This window comes from Ranitomeya variabilis, chromosome 5 (assembly GCF_051348905.1).
Source record: "Ranitomeya variabilis isolate aRanVar5 chromosome 5, aRanVar5.hap1, whole genome shotgun sequence".
Lineage (NCBI taxonomy): Eukaryota > Metazoa > Chordata > Amphibia > Anura > Dendrobatidae > Ranitomeya > Ranitomeya variabilis.
The window spans coordinates 256,470,440-256,487,674 of record NC_135236.1 but is presented as its reverse complement, the minus strand read 5'-3'; the positions used below and the strand labels follow the sequence as shown (position 1 = coordinate 256,487,674).

Sequence of the window (17,235 nt, the reverse complement as noted above, 5' to 3'; positions counted from 1 at the left end):
AGTTCTCATATATGCTGGGCTATGTTCTCTCGCCATTGAGAATCATGACAATATGACTTGCCAGTAGCATGGTCCCATCTGACACACTATTATTTTTTATTCACTTGATAATCCTTAGCCGTTCATTATGTGATATGTATTCCTCCAAGAACTGAACCTGATTTTTCTGTGCTGCCATATCCATGTGTGACACATTGTTAAACCCATATCATATCATTTAAAATGACATATATTTTTGGTACTTGGGGGTTGGCTTAATGACTTAATGCTTAAAAACAGGTTATTGAAATGTTGCTCTATGGTGATGTACGCTATTTGCACAGCTCGGACATTCTCATTCAATTTGGACTGGTGTCATTGTACGCCAATAGCGTAGGCATGCTACTCTATTACCAAAGTGCGGACCCGCCATCATAACGGCATCTTTCTACATCTGTATTTATTATTATTAATATTATTATTATTTATTATTATAGCGCCATTTATTCCATGGCGCTTTACATGTGAGGAGGGGTATACGTAATAAAAACAGGTACTATAATCTTAAACAATACAGGTCACAACTGGTACAGGAGGAGAGAGGACCCTGCCCGCGAGGGCTCATTTAAGATGTTTATACAGATTAAAAGACCCCAAAATGTATCCGAAGGTAAGGACTGGCTATGGTCCTTTAGAGATCTTGCAGCGGGGATGGAGTAAGGCTGATGGGTCCAAGCTGCTGTTTGCACCAGGGACCCTGCACAATACAGTGGCTTATAGTACCATGTATTTAGTTTATGCTGTGTTCTTGACAAAGTCGGTAGAGGCATTTCTCACATAAGTACATCTGAAGATGCCACATCACATGGTGTGGAACTTAAAAAGTTCACAAGGAGCTTTATCCAGCCTCCAAGTGACTCATGATTTATGACATACATTCTCAATTCTGAAACCAATATAATATTGCTATTTTTTCCATATAGAATTTTTCAGTTTACGTTTTTCACATCTGCTTCTCATTTTTGTGTTCTAATTGCTTTCATTTCCCATCTTTCTATGCTTCATCCTTGTCCTTTTTAACCCCTTTCTTGCTTTAACATCCTCCCCCTACTCACTCCACCACACTCCCCTTCTTCAGCTGTCAGATTGAGGTCAGATAATAATCACACCTCCGATAAAAGCTTTTCCAAGTATCACAGCCTGGGGGATTTGACAGAGTGGTGGGGAGAGCCAGCTTGATATGCAGGAAGCGAGAGAGAAAGAAAGATGTGTGCAGTGACATGGAGAGCAATGCTTGAAATCACTGGCACTGGAGTGAGAGACTCCAGGCAGGATGGGAGGGAAGGGATGAAGGGAGGAATAGACAGACTGAAAACAAGACATAATTGCCATGACTAAGACCATTACCCAAACCATGAACAGTGATTCATCTGATACATCAGCACGGCAAAATTCGAGAGGTGGACAACTAATTCTAGAGAGCAGGAAACTATGTGAATATCGCCTACTAAAACATTACTGGAATGCATGAAATGTACAAAAGTAATATAAGAGATGCATGCAACCACACAAATCATTATGAGTAAAGAACACATGTTTTACTACTTTATTAAACCTCAGTTAAATCTTCTAGTGATGAGGCCTAAACACAGTCTGCTCTAATCTAACTGAATATTCTTTTGTGGACCATCATGTATCTGCATTGACCATGATCACTGGAACTATCGAATATGATATAAACCATGACAGTAACTTTGATACACTCAGGATTTGTCCTGAAAAACGGGGAAATGAGGAGCTCTATATATTTGATGGGTCATTGCCAGTTTTCAGATTGAGTAAGTGCCAGTTCTGAGAACAATCTGTTGGCATTTAAATTTCACTATGAATAAACATGAAGGCTGGACTGCCGAGTCATTGTATAAAATAGGCTATTTAAAACTAATTACACTTATGAGATTTCTATGGCCATTATGTAAATGTGGAAGATGTGTCAGCATATTCTTGGGTTCACTATCTACAAGATATGATCAATAGTATCCTCCTTAAAGGGAATCTGTCAGTAATATAAACCCAAATTAACAAAAAAACCTGAATACATGGGCATGTAGATCGCTACATTCCAGAGTACTTAGCATTTTAATTAATTTCCAAATTAAATGTTAAGTGCTATGGCTACTAGAGAGCACTTCCTGAGCCTGTGCCTTTAAGGTTGCTTTCCCGCCCAGCACAAGCCTCTTTAGTGTGATTTACAGCTTACTCTCTGATTTCCTTGGCCTTACACAGACAGTGAGCTATCAATCAAGTTAAACAAGACTAGTACTGGGCGAGAAAACAACCTCAGGAGGCAGAAACTCAGCCATACCCATAGCATTTAAAGAAGTTGTCCACTACTTGGACAACTTCTCATACCTCACGCTTGGCCCCGATAAAATAAAAAAGCTTATACTGTCATCACTTGCTCTCCCCGGTGCTCTCGTGCTGTTGTGACATGTGGCCTGGCACTCAATCAGCGTTGGTATCCCTGTCCCTGCCTCCTGTCGAATTGAACATAAAGAGGAAGTGAGAGATCAGCCGCAGCCCAGACTTCCTCTTCATGTTCAATCCATACAAAGGTGGGGACAGTGACGCCAGCGCTGATTGGGCGCTGGGGTCACATGTCACAACAACCGCATAAAGACCCCAGGACTGCGAGTGCTGATACCGCTGGAACGATGCCAGCACGGGAGGTGAGTATATTTTTTCTTTTATAGGGGCCAAACATTTAGATCAAGAAGGGGTTGTCCAAGTAGTGGACAACCTCTTTAATGTCTCTGAAATAAAAAGCAGAATTAAAAATACAGCAACAAATAGAACATATAAAGATGTTGATGGATTTATATTTCAAAGACCTGCATGTATCATCTTATTACCAGATTCCCTTTAAAAACAAGTCAACAACTTTTTATATACCTGGGTACCATTATGACAGCACAGACTCCATGTTAGTTGCTTGAAAGTGAGCAGGATCTTACAGATGTTCGAGACCAGATGATGCAAACCCATATAGATCTTTATGTTATTCTTTAATGGGAACTTGTCACCAGTTTTTTCGCCAAATAACCCTGCCCATAATCTTTAAGGTCAAAAGAATGAGAATCCTGCACCCCTTTATATCCTCAGACGTGCCTCTGCATACCTCAGAAAAAGTGTTTTATACTTTTTCCGCGCTGTATGTAAATTGTGCGGTCCGGTGCGATGTGTTTCTCCAAATTTGGATCAGCCCCACCTCGGTCCCATCATCCACGTAGTGCTAAAAGTTCCATGCCTGCATGATATAATCTATGGCTATTCATTAGGACACAGTGCGGCACTCCATCGCAACTCTCCGATTCCACTGCCTAGGTGCTAGACTTCTGGCATTAGGTGGATGACTGAGAAACGCCATCCACTTACATGCAGCTAGAAGAGGCGGTGTTTGCAGGGATCTGGGTGGTGTTTGAAGACATTGGAGCTGCGCTGATCACAATGTGGAGACACCCATTTGACCAGACTGCACAATATACATACAGCGAGGGACAAGTAAAACACTTTTTCTGAGGTACATATGGGCACGTCTGAGAATAGAAAGGGGAGGCAGGATCCTCATTGTTATAACCTTAAAGGTGAAGGGCAAAGTTTATAAGCAAAAAAATCTAGCGACAGGTTCCCTTTAAATCTTGAAAAAAAATCAGTCTTATGTGCATTATGTAGATATGATAATGTCATTTTGTGAGCCAAAAAATACCAAATCACAGAATGTGACATGTGATATGTTCATCTGTCACTCTGTTATCTCTTCTGTACCCATGTCTTTATTTAAATTCCTTCTGTCTCTTGTCAGGTGATTTGTTAGCAATTGTTCATCTGCCACCATTGTATCACGTGCAGACTTCACAGGTCTATTCACCATTCCTGAATGTGACAGAATAATTGAGAGACAGTGTGAAAGGAAATTGGAAGACAAGGGGTGGGGGGAGAAGCCAAGGTTACTCCTAAAAAAGGCTCTAGAGTGCCAGCCCTTGTATAGTGACAATGCCCCTGGGAAAGATGGAAGGCAGGAGTTACAGAGCAACATGATCGCAATCTGGGACTGACAGGTTTCAGCCTCTGTGCAGGAAGCTGGGAAATACTATGTGTGAGACATAGGCCTGGAGCAGAAATATCTCCACATTTAATTCACATCATATCCCACGTGCAAAGGACATTGGGACAGATGATAGTGTACGTTAAAATGAAGTCTGACAATATGCATTGGAAATAAGAAAAGAATGTTTAGTAGGGACAGGAGGAAGCAGTAAGACACTGCTCACACATTCAGAATTTGGTGAGGATTTTCTCATTAAATTTGCCAATTATTTGTATCCAATACATATATATGAATGGGACTTTTGTAACAAAACACACATTAAAAAATCCCTGCAGTATTTTTTGTCAACACCAAAGAAGCGAATGTTTGGAAAAATTGCATGCTACTTCCTTTAGCATATATTCCATTAAAAAAACAATGGATTAGTGTTACACAGATAAGCCCCATCCCTGGCATATAAAATGCATCTTTACTGCAGTGATCTCAGTTCCAGCCTCAGATTCTGCCGCAGATCGTCTTGTAAGGATTGGATTTGCTGGGGGCAAATTCAACTGACTGAAAATATTATTATACCTACTAGTTCACTGCTTTTTTCAAGTAAAAATAAATGATAAATATGATTATAGGACTCTTCTGGGTTGTTGGATTGGATTGTTTCAGGTACAGTAAGAGGTACAGTAAGGCAACACCACTCCTTTAGGCCATGTTCACACTTCGCGTTTTTTACCGCAGATCCGTGGCGATTTTGATGCTGCGGGTCCGCAGCAGTTTCCATAGCGTTTACATTAACATGTAAACCCTATGGAAACCGCAAACCGCTGTGCACATGCTGCGGGAAAAACCGCGCAGAAACGCAGTAGTTTAAAACCCGCAGCATGTCACTTCTTTGTGCAGAATTGCAGCGATTCTGCACCCATAGGAATGCATTGAACCGCTTACTTCCCGCATGGGGCTGTGCCCACGTTGCGGGAAGTAAGCGGTTAATGTGCAGGTGGTACCCGGGGTGGAGGAGAGGAGACTCTCCTCCAGGCCCTGGGAACCATATTTGGGGTAAAAAATAAAGAATAAAAATAAAAAATCATGTTATACTCACCTCTCAGTGCTGCACGCGGCCGCCCGGTCTCAGGTTTGCTGTGCGAACAGGACCTGTGGTGACGTCACGGTCACATGACCGTGATGACGCCGCGGTCACATAACCGTGACGTCACGAAGGTCCTTTTCGGCACAGCATCTTTGGAATCGGAGCGCCGCGTGCAGCGCCGAGGAGATCCGGACATCGGAGGGTGAGTATAACCAATTTTTATTATTTTTATCATTACTATTGATGCTGCATATTGCTGCATATGCAGCATCAATAGTACAGGAGTAATCCCGCAGCGGAAACCGCGGAACAAACCGCGATAAATCTGCAGGGATAACCGCAGCGGTTTTGCTCTGCAGATTTATCAATTCCGCTGCGGGATAAACCCGCAGAGCACGCCGCAAAGTGTGAACCCGGCCTAAAAGGGTTTTCTCAGGAACCAAAGTTTATTTTAATCAATAGATTTTGGAATAATAATAACTTCCACAATTGGATGTATTTAAATAAAATGTTCCTGTGCTGAGATAATCTTATAAATGTGCCCCTGCTGTGTACTGTGTAATGACTGTGTCTGATTATGCAGGGACATGGTCTGATCATACCACAGCTCCTGGGCAGGGGGAAAATATACAGACATTACAGTATGGGGTTCACAGCTGATTCTTTCTTTGAGGTAAAACATTTCCCTACCTGTTTTTAAACAATGCTTTACTTCAAAGAAATAATTATTTGCGATCCCATGCTGTCCTGCCTGTATATTTTATTTTAACACATCCAATTGTGGAAATTATTATTACTCCAAGATGTATTGATTAAAATCAACTTTTGTTAGTGGGAAAATCCCTTTAAGGCACCTATATACACCTATCTCTCCCAACTTCCACATGTGATGAATGCTTGACCAAGCCTGCATGTGTACTGTATCAGAAGAAGAGAAAAAACTGCTGACAGATACCTCTGCAGAAACAAAAGGATTGGGCATTTCGATTTCAAGTGTTCGACTCTTATTTCCACAGACATCATCTCAGGAGGTAGAGTATCAAGGCCCCCATCCAGATTGGATGATCGGCCAATTCCAACAAAACTAATGGCTTTGGGTGACAATTTTAATGCAGTCTATCATTAGAGAATGGTCCACTTGCTCAAATAGTCCTAGTAAAGAAGGTTAAAGGCCCATTTACACTAGCCGATAATCTGTCAGAGGCTATGGTCAGATGGCTTCAGATTCTCTCATCCAAAGAATCGGGCAGATTATGCACATAACGCTCTGATCGAACTCTGATTAGGGTCAGCATAATGTGATCCGATTATCTTAGATGAGAGAACGATAGCACAAAGGTTCTCCATCTTCTCGATCCTGTGAGTCCACAGAAATCTGACTGCTCTAGGATGTCATGAGAGTGCAGTCTGATGATTTCCACACACTTGAACCAGTGGGTGGCATCCTGATTTCAGAGTGAAATCACAGAATTCTGTGATTTTTTTTTCACTGACAGATTTTGTCAGTGAAAAATATCATGCATCAGCACTGCCCCATTGAATAACATTGGTCCGAGGGCTAGCCAATAAAAAATCAGATAGCACTTGTCCAATGTGTATGCTGGTGTGAGCGAGCCCAGTTTCTAATGCTAACAGAATAATTGTGTAATATGAGTGGGTTGAGCGACTGAACAATGTGCCCAAAACTGATCATTCTTCGTGCGTGAAATTGTTTAGGCAAGTGATAAAATCTCGTTAATTTTTTTGAAACTTGTATAAAGTAAATGTCCCATTCAAGAATTAGACCATCAAAAAGGAGGAGTGGAACAATTGTTATTTAATGGGGTATTCCCATCTCCAAGATACAGCAAATATGATCAAAGAAGAGAAAGAGCCAAAAAGAACGTGCACACCTACTACAAAATATCTAGCAAAATATAGAATAAATTTTATTACAAGCAAAAACACCATACAAATATAAAATCAATTAAAAAACGTGTAACAAAGTACACAACACCCCAATATAACAGCCTATGCAGGAAATGCGAAATCTGCAAAAAACACGCTAAATACACTGTGCTGATAAACACCTAGTTCACAAGAGATACAATATGAGGTATGCCAACATAAATGTTTATAACAGAAATGCACGGACCAAGCCCTCTAAAAAGTACACACACATTATAGGCGTCCCTATATGTGTCCTAAATGAAAGCACATGTAAAGGGCATATAGCGTGTACACATATACAATATGCTAGTGGCCCTGAATGGGTGAAAGGAATGCTGCAAATCAGTTAAATTTCGCAAAGTACCAGCCTGCAATAAAACCTGGGAACCACAGAGAGTGGAGAGAAGCTCAGGTAAAACAGGCAATAAATGCAACCTGGAGCCCAGTCATGTATCTGGAAAAAAAAAAAAAAAAAAAAAAAAAGTGGACCACAGAGAGAGCAGGAAACGCTGTGCAATGCTGAAAAGTGAAGGCAGCAGGGAAAATAGTCCACAAAACACCCAGATATGTCAGGGCCAAAATGTGGGGTGTGGAAAGATCAGCGTTTCCTGCTCTCTCTGTGGTCCACTTTTTTTTTTTTTTTTTTTTTTTTTTTTCCCAGATACATGACTGGGCTCCAGGTTGCATTTATTGCCTGTTTTACCTGAGCTTCTCTCCACTCTCTGTGGTTCCCAGGTTTTATTGCAGGCTGGTACTTTGCGAAATTTAACTGATTTGCAGCATTCCTTTCACCCATTCAGGGCCACTAGCATATTGTATATGTGTACACGCTATATGCCCTTTACATGTGCTTTCATTTAGGACACATATAGGGACGCCTATAATGTGTGTGTACTTTTTAGAGGGCTTGGTCCGTGCATTTCTGTTATAAACATTTATGTTGGCATACCTCATATTGTATCTCTTGTGAACTAGGTGTTTATCAGCACAGTGTATTTAGCGTGTTTTTTGCAGATTTCGCATTTCCTGCATAGGCTGTTATATTGGGGTGTTGTGTACTTTGTTACCCGTTTTTTAATTGATTTTATATTTGTATGGTGTTTTTGCTTGTAATAAAATTTATTCTATATTTTGCTAGATATTTTGTAGTAGGTGTGCACGTTCTTTTTGGCTCTTTCTCTTCTTTGATCATATTTGCTGTTTCCATGCCTAATGTAGCACCCTGTTACTTCATTATATACTTGCCTATATTCTAGTGGTGCACCCGCCATTATTCTTATTTTCATCTCCAAGATACAATCCCAATATGTGGTAGGTGTAATACTAATATCAGCAAATACCTCAATTAGAAATGTAGCATAGTTTTTCTGATTCATTATGTCTCTTTCCCCATGTTCAGGCATTGCAGGACCTTAGGTATCCATGATTATGACCACTGATATAGTGACAATTAGGTAGTTGCTAGTGGTCATAACCATAGATACCTGAGGTCCTGCAATGCCTGCACATGAGCAAAGAGACACAGTGAATCAGAAAAACTATACTACATTTCTAACTGGAGATATTTGCTAATATTATTATTATTACACAACTACATTTGGGGATAGGATCTTGGAGATGGGAAAACCCCTTTAAACATTTCATTCATGATTATTGTCCTGTATGTCCTGTCTGACGTCCTTTGATAGTTGTGTGTTGCGATTGCATCATGTAAATGGACGCTAAGGCATCAGTGTGTTATACAATATATATTTTTGATTTCAATACTTGGCTTTGTGAACTGTGTGGCGAGATAAAACATGCACTAAATTACATCTTGGATTCAAATTTACTTGCACTATTTGAATAGATATAGTCAAATGCTTCCAGAGACAAAGGAAATATTTTAAGATGACATTGTGCGATGGGGAGGTAATAAAAGACTCTGGTGAAAGCCAAATAGAAAACTGCAGAAGAACACAGGAGAGGGGAATGAAGGCTGAACATGTTGGAGTCACTGCGAGAATAATATCCACTTCCAGTCGTCCTGATATTTCAGCATTTTATTGGATTTGTATACAACATATCTCAGTGCCTCTGTATTCGTAGCCAACATTTCACAATGACAAACATCTTACTAGTAACATTACACAGCTTTAGGGAAATAGTACATAGTAAAAAACAAAACAAAACTGTAAATAATGAGATAAATAAAGCTCGGTAAATGATGCTTTACAGCGAGCGTCTAGATAAATTTATACGATTTCTAGTCAATTGAGGATAAAGAATACAATATGTATGCAAGAATAGTAGGAATTATGGTTTACTTAAATATGGCCCGGGTCCACTGTTGGCAAACTACTGCTAAGCTTGGCTATTGATTGGCTACTGTGGACACCTGTAGACCCATGTTCTAGTGAATTGTGATGCATTGTTTATCATCATTGGTTATAATTAGAGATGAGCAAACCCAAACTTAAAAGTTCGGGGTTACTATTGGACAGTTAGTGTTCGGTGCTAAATGCCAAACACAGACTTCTCCCGGAAGTCCGTTACAACATTCGGAGTTCCAAAGGAAGTCCAAGAGGAGAGGGAGAGAAAGAATTTTTCCAGCTGAAAATTCAGGTCCCCATTGTTTTCAAAGGGGTTCATGTTCTGGTTCAAGTTGAGGTACAGTTCTAGTACCTGAACTGAACTGGAATAAAAATTATAATTATGGACTTTTCAAAACTTTGACTTTTTCTGTTAATTACAACCAGTTATGACATACCTATTTAGTTTTCATCACACATGTACATTGAAATCTCTGTAACTTATGTATTTTTTTTTAAAAGCAATATTTAAAGCAAAAATATAATAGATATGCAGCTATGCAATATACAAAAATTCTCTTCTCCCTTTCCTCCATTGCTGAGACTTTTTTTTCACACCAGCTAATTTGCAAAAAAAATTCAATGTATGTAAGTAGTAATATTATCAGTAGTTAGGAAATAATGACAGAATAAGAAAAAAACTCATCTACTAGCCAGTAGGCGATAAACACTGCAAATAGCTTCTTTCTATGGGAGACTCACTGCAGATAGCTTTACATAAAGACCCCATGAAATGTGTTGTCTAGTTAAAACAAAATCTTACTGATAACTTGCTGATCGGTGGTGTCCATCCGCCTGGACCAGCACTGGTCGGCAGATCAGAGAACTTTTTTCCCATTGGGGAACTTTTATCCCTATTGCGAGATGGCGTTGCATATTGGAATGAATGGAGCGGTAGTCGAGCATGCACACTGCTCCTCCATTTTAACAGGGATAAAAGTGTTGTGTCGACAGGCGCAGGTCCAAGCATTTGGACCCCAACAGATCAATAAGTTATCATCTGTTCTTGGATTAACTGATAACTTGTTTTAACCAGTCAACACCTTTAAATTCAATTAAAACAGTGAAATACACTTTTTGCCAGTTTTCCCTAACAAGTTACATCTAGTCACTTGACATGGTGGAAGTGGCAACCCATATTATCAGCAATAATTAAAAATGTGTTCACAGTTTACATCAGAGTTTCTGCAGAGCTATTGTACCTATTGCAGGTGGTTACTCCCATACGACATCTCGTAGGAATAAAGGCGCTTAGGAATCATCTACAGGTAGCCATTTCTGTATTATATGAGTAGTGGATTCACATGTGCGTATTTTAATAATTGCAATGGTCTGCAATGAATTAATCTGAGTATATACTGTATATTGGTTAGCTAGAAATAGCTTTCGGTTTCTGACTAAGGATGGTGCTTTATGTACTGTATATTAAATGCATGTGTGTCTATGGGTAATAAATGGATGTATACCACCATGCCGCATTTCCCATCTGTCTGAGCGCTTTCTTCAAATGAATAATTTATTAAGATTTCTATAGATTCTTGAACTTAACAGGTCACATCAAAGTACAGTCTAGTATGACTTTGGACACTCCATGGTTAATTGGAGGATCATTGAGCTATTATAAGGACCAGATCTACCATTAGTCATGCATGACCTATACTAAGAGGCACTTCGTTCCCTCCACTCATGTCACGCCAATTTTATTTCATTGCAACGGAAAAATGAGCTGATGTTAGATTTAATTTGAGCAAGATGGATGGTTTAGTGTTGTTTAGTAGCAATATATTTTTACTGTTAAAATTGGGAAAATATGCTACAAATGTTCTTTCCTTGTAAAAAGGAGAATATGACAGGGGTTAGGGCACCAAGGGCTGCAGAAATCTTTACACATATTGATATGTCTCATAACATTATTGGCTTGATGTCCCATTTGACACCCAGCACCCCGGGCATATATTCTACCAATCCCATCAAAAGTATACTCCTGATTTTTTTTGTGGTCAACTGTTTCCCTTTTCCTTTGCATGAGTTTTGATAAATTTATCTGTGAGCTCAGCAGATACAGATTTGATTGTTATTACCAGTTATTTACTAAGTTACACCACTAAGTTCTGTAGACTCTCTCAAAACTAGTAAACTTGTTAAATTTAGGTGAGATTCAATTTGCTCTTCCACACAAGCACAATTTTTATGTATCTATATCTATATAGATATATATCTACAACACTCTTAATAATCGTAAATGACCCTCCGATGCATGCTAGATTTCACAATTCTTTTTCCAGAATTTAGTATAATGAGCACCATGTTTTTTAAAACTATACTATGTAACATTTATATTATTCCCCTAGTATTCAAAGAAGTCACAACTATAAAAATAAAAAAAAGTACACCCAAAATATCCAAAGTATCAAACCACAACAAAACAGTTTAGTACAAAGGTAAAAATCTTGAACATTTTTAACAATGGATATGGTTCAGGCACTGAGAACGTTACAATTAAGTGCATGAATATGTGCAGCATACACGTATAAAGACTGTACGTATATGCTTTTATCCTGTAAATATAGGGTATACCTGCAGTAACACGCTCATCTTTTAGGTGCCAGCCTCTGGCAATTGTACGTAAATCAAGGTTGCTTAGGTTTGCATTGAGAATTTAAACTTGTGGGCCTGTGGGTCCAGCAATAATTACTAAAAAGTAAATCATAATTTGTTTTAAAACTGTTTTTCTAAAATTATCCTTTCCACTGTGTTGAATATCCCAGTTGTAAAAGTGTACTGAACTAAACTCAGGTGCTAACGACACTTTATAGGAATATATAAACCAGGAGCCAATAGAAAATATAATAAATTACTGAAATTGTTCTTAGGTTCAAAAAGCATAAAAACAATATGTAATAAGAAAAATCTATGATTAATATTTGCAACTAATTCCTACTCAAAACATCATAACAAAGCTTACATACTTGAAAAACAACCACAAGTCCTTAGTAGACTGAAGGTAATGTCCAAAACTGACTTTCAAATTGAATGCATCCATTACATTACAAAATGAAGACCCCCCCCCAAATTACAACTTTATATCTTCTGATTTTACATAGCAAAAAACTGATTGATAGAAATATTGTGCTGTCATCTCTTCAGGGCAGTTAGAGGTTAACCATGAGACCCTTTGGCTCACAGTTGAGGGACATTGATGTAGTCACGAGAGGCACTGTTAGCAGGTTGTATACAGTATTGTAGCTCAGAGAAGATGCAGGGCAGGTGCAGCCGTATTACTCATCCTTCTTCCATAATCCTCCAGCTTTAATGTAATTAGATCTCCTTGGGATTCACATAGATCTGATTTTCTACTTTAAGTGGTGATGGAGAAGCATCAGATCATCTATTACAGAATAGATATGTAGTTTTAGTTAATGTGTGTCTCTAGGATTGGTGGCTGTAGTCATGATTAGATGAAAACATTCGGATACTGTAGTAGAATTATAGGATTATTATATTAAAAGTCTTTGCTTCATCCTCTTGGTCACTTTTGGTGGTTTCAAGACGTCATTGAATTAAAATTCCATTTTGATCTTTTGAACATCCAAACCTTTCATAGCTCATAATATCCAAATAATGTGTATATGTGTGGTAAATGCTTGGATCAATAAGGTACATTGTAAATAATTAGGGTGCTATGTATGTGTATACTGTATATACAGGTATACACCATGCTATGTCATAAGTGCTCTCTGCAGAGAAACTGTCTATATACATTTACCTATAAATATATACGCACTGTGTACTCACCAGTTGGCAAAACATTTACACACTTTTTTATAGACTAACCTAAAATTGTGGCATATTCACATACTTTGCTACAGTAACACTTTGATGCACACAGATATGCGACACACAGGGCATGCATACAAATGTGCAGTGTTATGAAACCATTAGCAGAAGTGTCTTCTGCTATAGTGAGCAGGATCTTGTCATTGAGGCTTTGGATTGGTGAGAAATATTTTCCGGCTGACAAACATTGGTAAGAATATTGCCATTATGGTTGAGTTTACCATCGCACCTCATAACGCATGTGTTTGCTTTACACTCCTCATTACACCTGTAAATTCTTGAAGAGGATCACATTTCTGGAGACTGGAGAGTGTGATTAGGTTAATGTTCTTGTAGGGGTTTCACAGGAATACTGATGAATTGGTGAATTAAACAGGATCTCACTCTTGAACATATTTGCGGATAAATCAAAGGAATTCAATGAAGGTGATATATTGATACCTTATCGTATCAGCGGGCAGGTTCTTTGTAGTTTCCATTAATTTCTTCAGAGATGGTAACAGCCTCAGCTCCCAAAGGGAGCTTATCACTGTACTCAGATCCCACCTCAAAATCTTCCTGGTTGGTTTTGGATTGAGAAGTTGGAAGAGCTTCATCTACTACACTTCCTTCAACCTCCTTCTCAACCTCTTTTTCTGCAGGTTGTGCTTCTGCCTCTGCTTCTCCTTCTTCTCCTCCAGCTTCACTAGGTTCGAAATTCTTTTCAGACTCTACGTAAGATAATCTGGGATCAAAATCAGCAGCCATGTGCTTCTCCATTGGATCTTGTTTGTGGGTCTTCATTATTAATTTATAATTTTTACCATGATATTTAGAAAGCAGATGACAACATGTAGCTCCCACTAAAGGTATGGTGGCTAAACCAAGAAGGAAAATGCTCACTATAATAATAATGATCAAAGAGGGGACTTCTTTCTTAGTGGTGAAAACCACCTGTATTTGGCAATCTTCACCTTTGTATGTTAGGCACACAGAATAGTTGGTGCCAGGTGTTAGCCCTTGAAACCAGTATGAGTTTACTCGATCCTCAATTTCTGACCACTGAACCAAAGAAAATCCTTTAGGACTTTCCTGGCAGAGGTATAGCATCTTTAGGTTCTGCTTACCAGGTTGAGTATTATATGGAGTTATTTGTACTTTTGCATCTTTCTCTGATACATCAAGTGCTATAACTCCTAGATCAAACACATGAGGTTTCAAGTTGCTACTCTCATTGAATGCATGGTTGGAAACATGCAGCCCTCCTACACTGGGTCCACATTTCTTCTCATTTGATTCTGTGTTTTCTATGGTATTTATCTTCTTAATCTCAGTACCTGCCTTTGAGGTTGTTTCCATTGGATTTATTTTTTCCTCTGTCTTATCTACTTTAAGAACACTGTTTCCTAATTTTTTATCAGCTGTTTTCTTCGTGTCCGTAGGTATCTTTCCTGCACCTGGATCCTCAACCTTTGAGGGATATTTTTGAGTGCCTGCAACAGAGACATTGACTAAACTCTGGCTACTTCCCATCTCATTTGAGGCTATACAAGTATATGCCCCTTCTAATTTCTTGCTAAGGTGAGGAATGACCAGTGTTCCATTTTGATACACCAGAAAATTTCCATATAACTCTGCTTTGGCTACATCACTGGGCAGTTTAATCTCTGTCTCTTGGGTTGAATTGCGAACTTTCCACTGGATTGCTGGCTTGGGATTTCCACTAACCAAACAGTGTAAAGTGAGAGTAAATCCATCATATAACTCTGTGCTATCGAGATTAGGGTGGTAACTTAGTTGCACAGTAGGGGCCTCACATTGCAAATCTGGAATTTTAACAAGTGTTTTCCCTTGGAGCTCTTCAGGGGTACCACATGCTATCAAGTCCTTTTCTGCTACAGTGATTTGAGCTTCTTCAATCCATTTTTTCAACCACATGAGTGAGCAAGTACAGTGGAAGGGATTATTGTGGATCTGGATGTGAAGAAGAGAAACAAGAGGTTTGAAGGTTCCTTCCCGAATAACAGTGAACTGATTATTATTTATTCGGAGTGACCTAAGATCTTTTAAATTATCAAAGGCATCCAAGGGTAGGTTGACCATACGGTTGTTGTTCATTTTCAGCAGCTGAAGAGCAGGAAGGCTGGACAGGTCCACCCATGGGAATCCTACTAGTTGGTTATGACTAATATCCAGGTTCTTAAGATTCACCAAAGTTGCTAAAGTACCCCTTTCAATGGAACTAATATCATTATGAGCTAACCACAGTGAGGTCACCTGTGTCACCCCAACAAAATTTGATTTCTTTAAAGCGCTGATTTTATTGGCTGAAAGACTTAACGTGGTGACATTGGAAGGGAATCCAGTTGGGACTTTTTGGAGCTTCTTGTAAGTGCAGTCAGCAAACTGTTGATTGTATTTGTCCACACAGGAGCATGCATCAGGGCAGCTGAAAGTTGTCCTCAAAAGAGACACAGCAACATACAGGAAGAGGAGTGTACCCATCTTTCCGCCTGCAAGACAGATATATTATATATATATATATATTATATAACAAGGGATAAAATAACAACTTGCTGTAATTGATAAGTGTAACATGATACAATAGCCTATAAAATAACATTTGCAACTAGAGGGTACAACAATACCTGTACCTTTGGATCTCAGACACATACACAGTTTAAAGGTTCATACATGAGTTTTATTAATCAGCCCATTTTAGTCAATAATAAACCAAACTATCATTAGAGAAAATTGAAGGGGTTGTCCACTACTTGGCCAAGCCTTCTAAATCCCTGTTTCCCATGTGCCCATATGATGTTTCTCAAAACGGGCATGGCCTTTAAAATACATCTGTCCTATCAATAGCAAAAAAAATCTATTGTGGGCTGCGTTTTTTTTTACATGATCTTTATTGCTTTTATGTTATGAAGAAATTTTTTTTTCTAAGCATTACCAGTTCATAGTGGAGATACTGTACATTTTTGGCTCATAAATTGTTACATAGAGCTTTATTAAGGTGTATTTATAACTTCCAATTATCACTTAAATGAGTTGTTCAGCATACATTTCTTTTCTTAGGGATGGGTTGCTATAAAGTATCAGACAAAGACCTAATCCCCTGTTCTCAATACCATGGATACAGTGGCTGGCCTCAGCTCTGGAAGCACTGTCAAGGTGTCTCAGGACTCCTAAAGCCTGTGATTTGATGCAGCGGTCAGGTGTCTAGAATAGTGTGCTATCTGATATTTTTATGTTGATGCGCTATTGCAATTGACCATTACAGCTAGTCACAGACTTTAGAAATCCTGTGGACATGTGGATGATGCAGTCATCGGTTCCAGAGCTGGTGTCCACAGCTCCAAGCTCTGGCTCAGTCTACAGGATGACAACAGGTGAGTATGCCTCCATGTGTTATCTTATACAATCCATACTTAACAAAATAAATCAGTCAGGCAAACCCTTAAAACTTCTTGTTTTGCTCATTTATAGTAGAGCGCATTGACAGAAAAACTCATAAATGAGTCTAATTATGGAATAGGTAGTACATGATATTTGTATAATATCTAAGGAAATCCAAACCCATTATATCTGAATAAAGTGATTTTTGTTGCTTTTTTTTTAAAGGCATTTAAGTGTCTACAGTTTACAATCTGAGCATAAATGTATATTTAGGCTTCTCTTTAGTGCCTTTCTGAAGCCGCAAATATATTCAGAAAAAAATAAAAACAGAAAAGATACAGCCCATGGTCAGGTTTGGAACACCTTAATACACTCTGACATCCATGCAACTTGACTCCAAAAAGCCTCATCTGATGGATCATTTTTTTTTCTCTGCCTCCTGATGAACTAGCATCTACAAGGGGGAAATAGGTAAAGGTCGTGGTTAACCAGTAGCTATGAGTGGTCCTTTTGGCCTGTACTGTGAGCGATATTGTTGGTGCTGATATATCATGCAAGCATTGTGGGTT

The 17,235-nt window shown here is 38.9% G+C and overlaps 1 protein-coding gene across 1 annotated transcript in view; it reads right to left on the bottom strand.

Annotated features, from left to right (window-relative positions):
* Positions 1-9,124: 9,124 nt before the first annotated feature.
* The window catches only part of LOC143775683 (immunoglobulin superfamily containing leucine-rich repeat protein 2-like), a 118,639-nt gene continuing 110,528 nt past the window's right edge, over positions 9,125-17,235 (bottom strand). Inside the window, exon 2 of the mRNA XM_077264106.1 lies at positions 9,125-15,777. Coding sequence (XP_077120221.1) covers positions 13,736-15,769 — 2,034 coding nt within the window. The 5' untranslated portion in view covers positions 15,770-15,777 and the 3' untranslated portion in view covers positions 9,125-13,735. The remainder of the gene's footprint in view (positions 15,778-17,235) is intronic.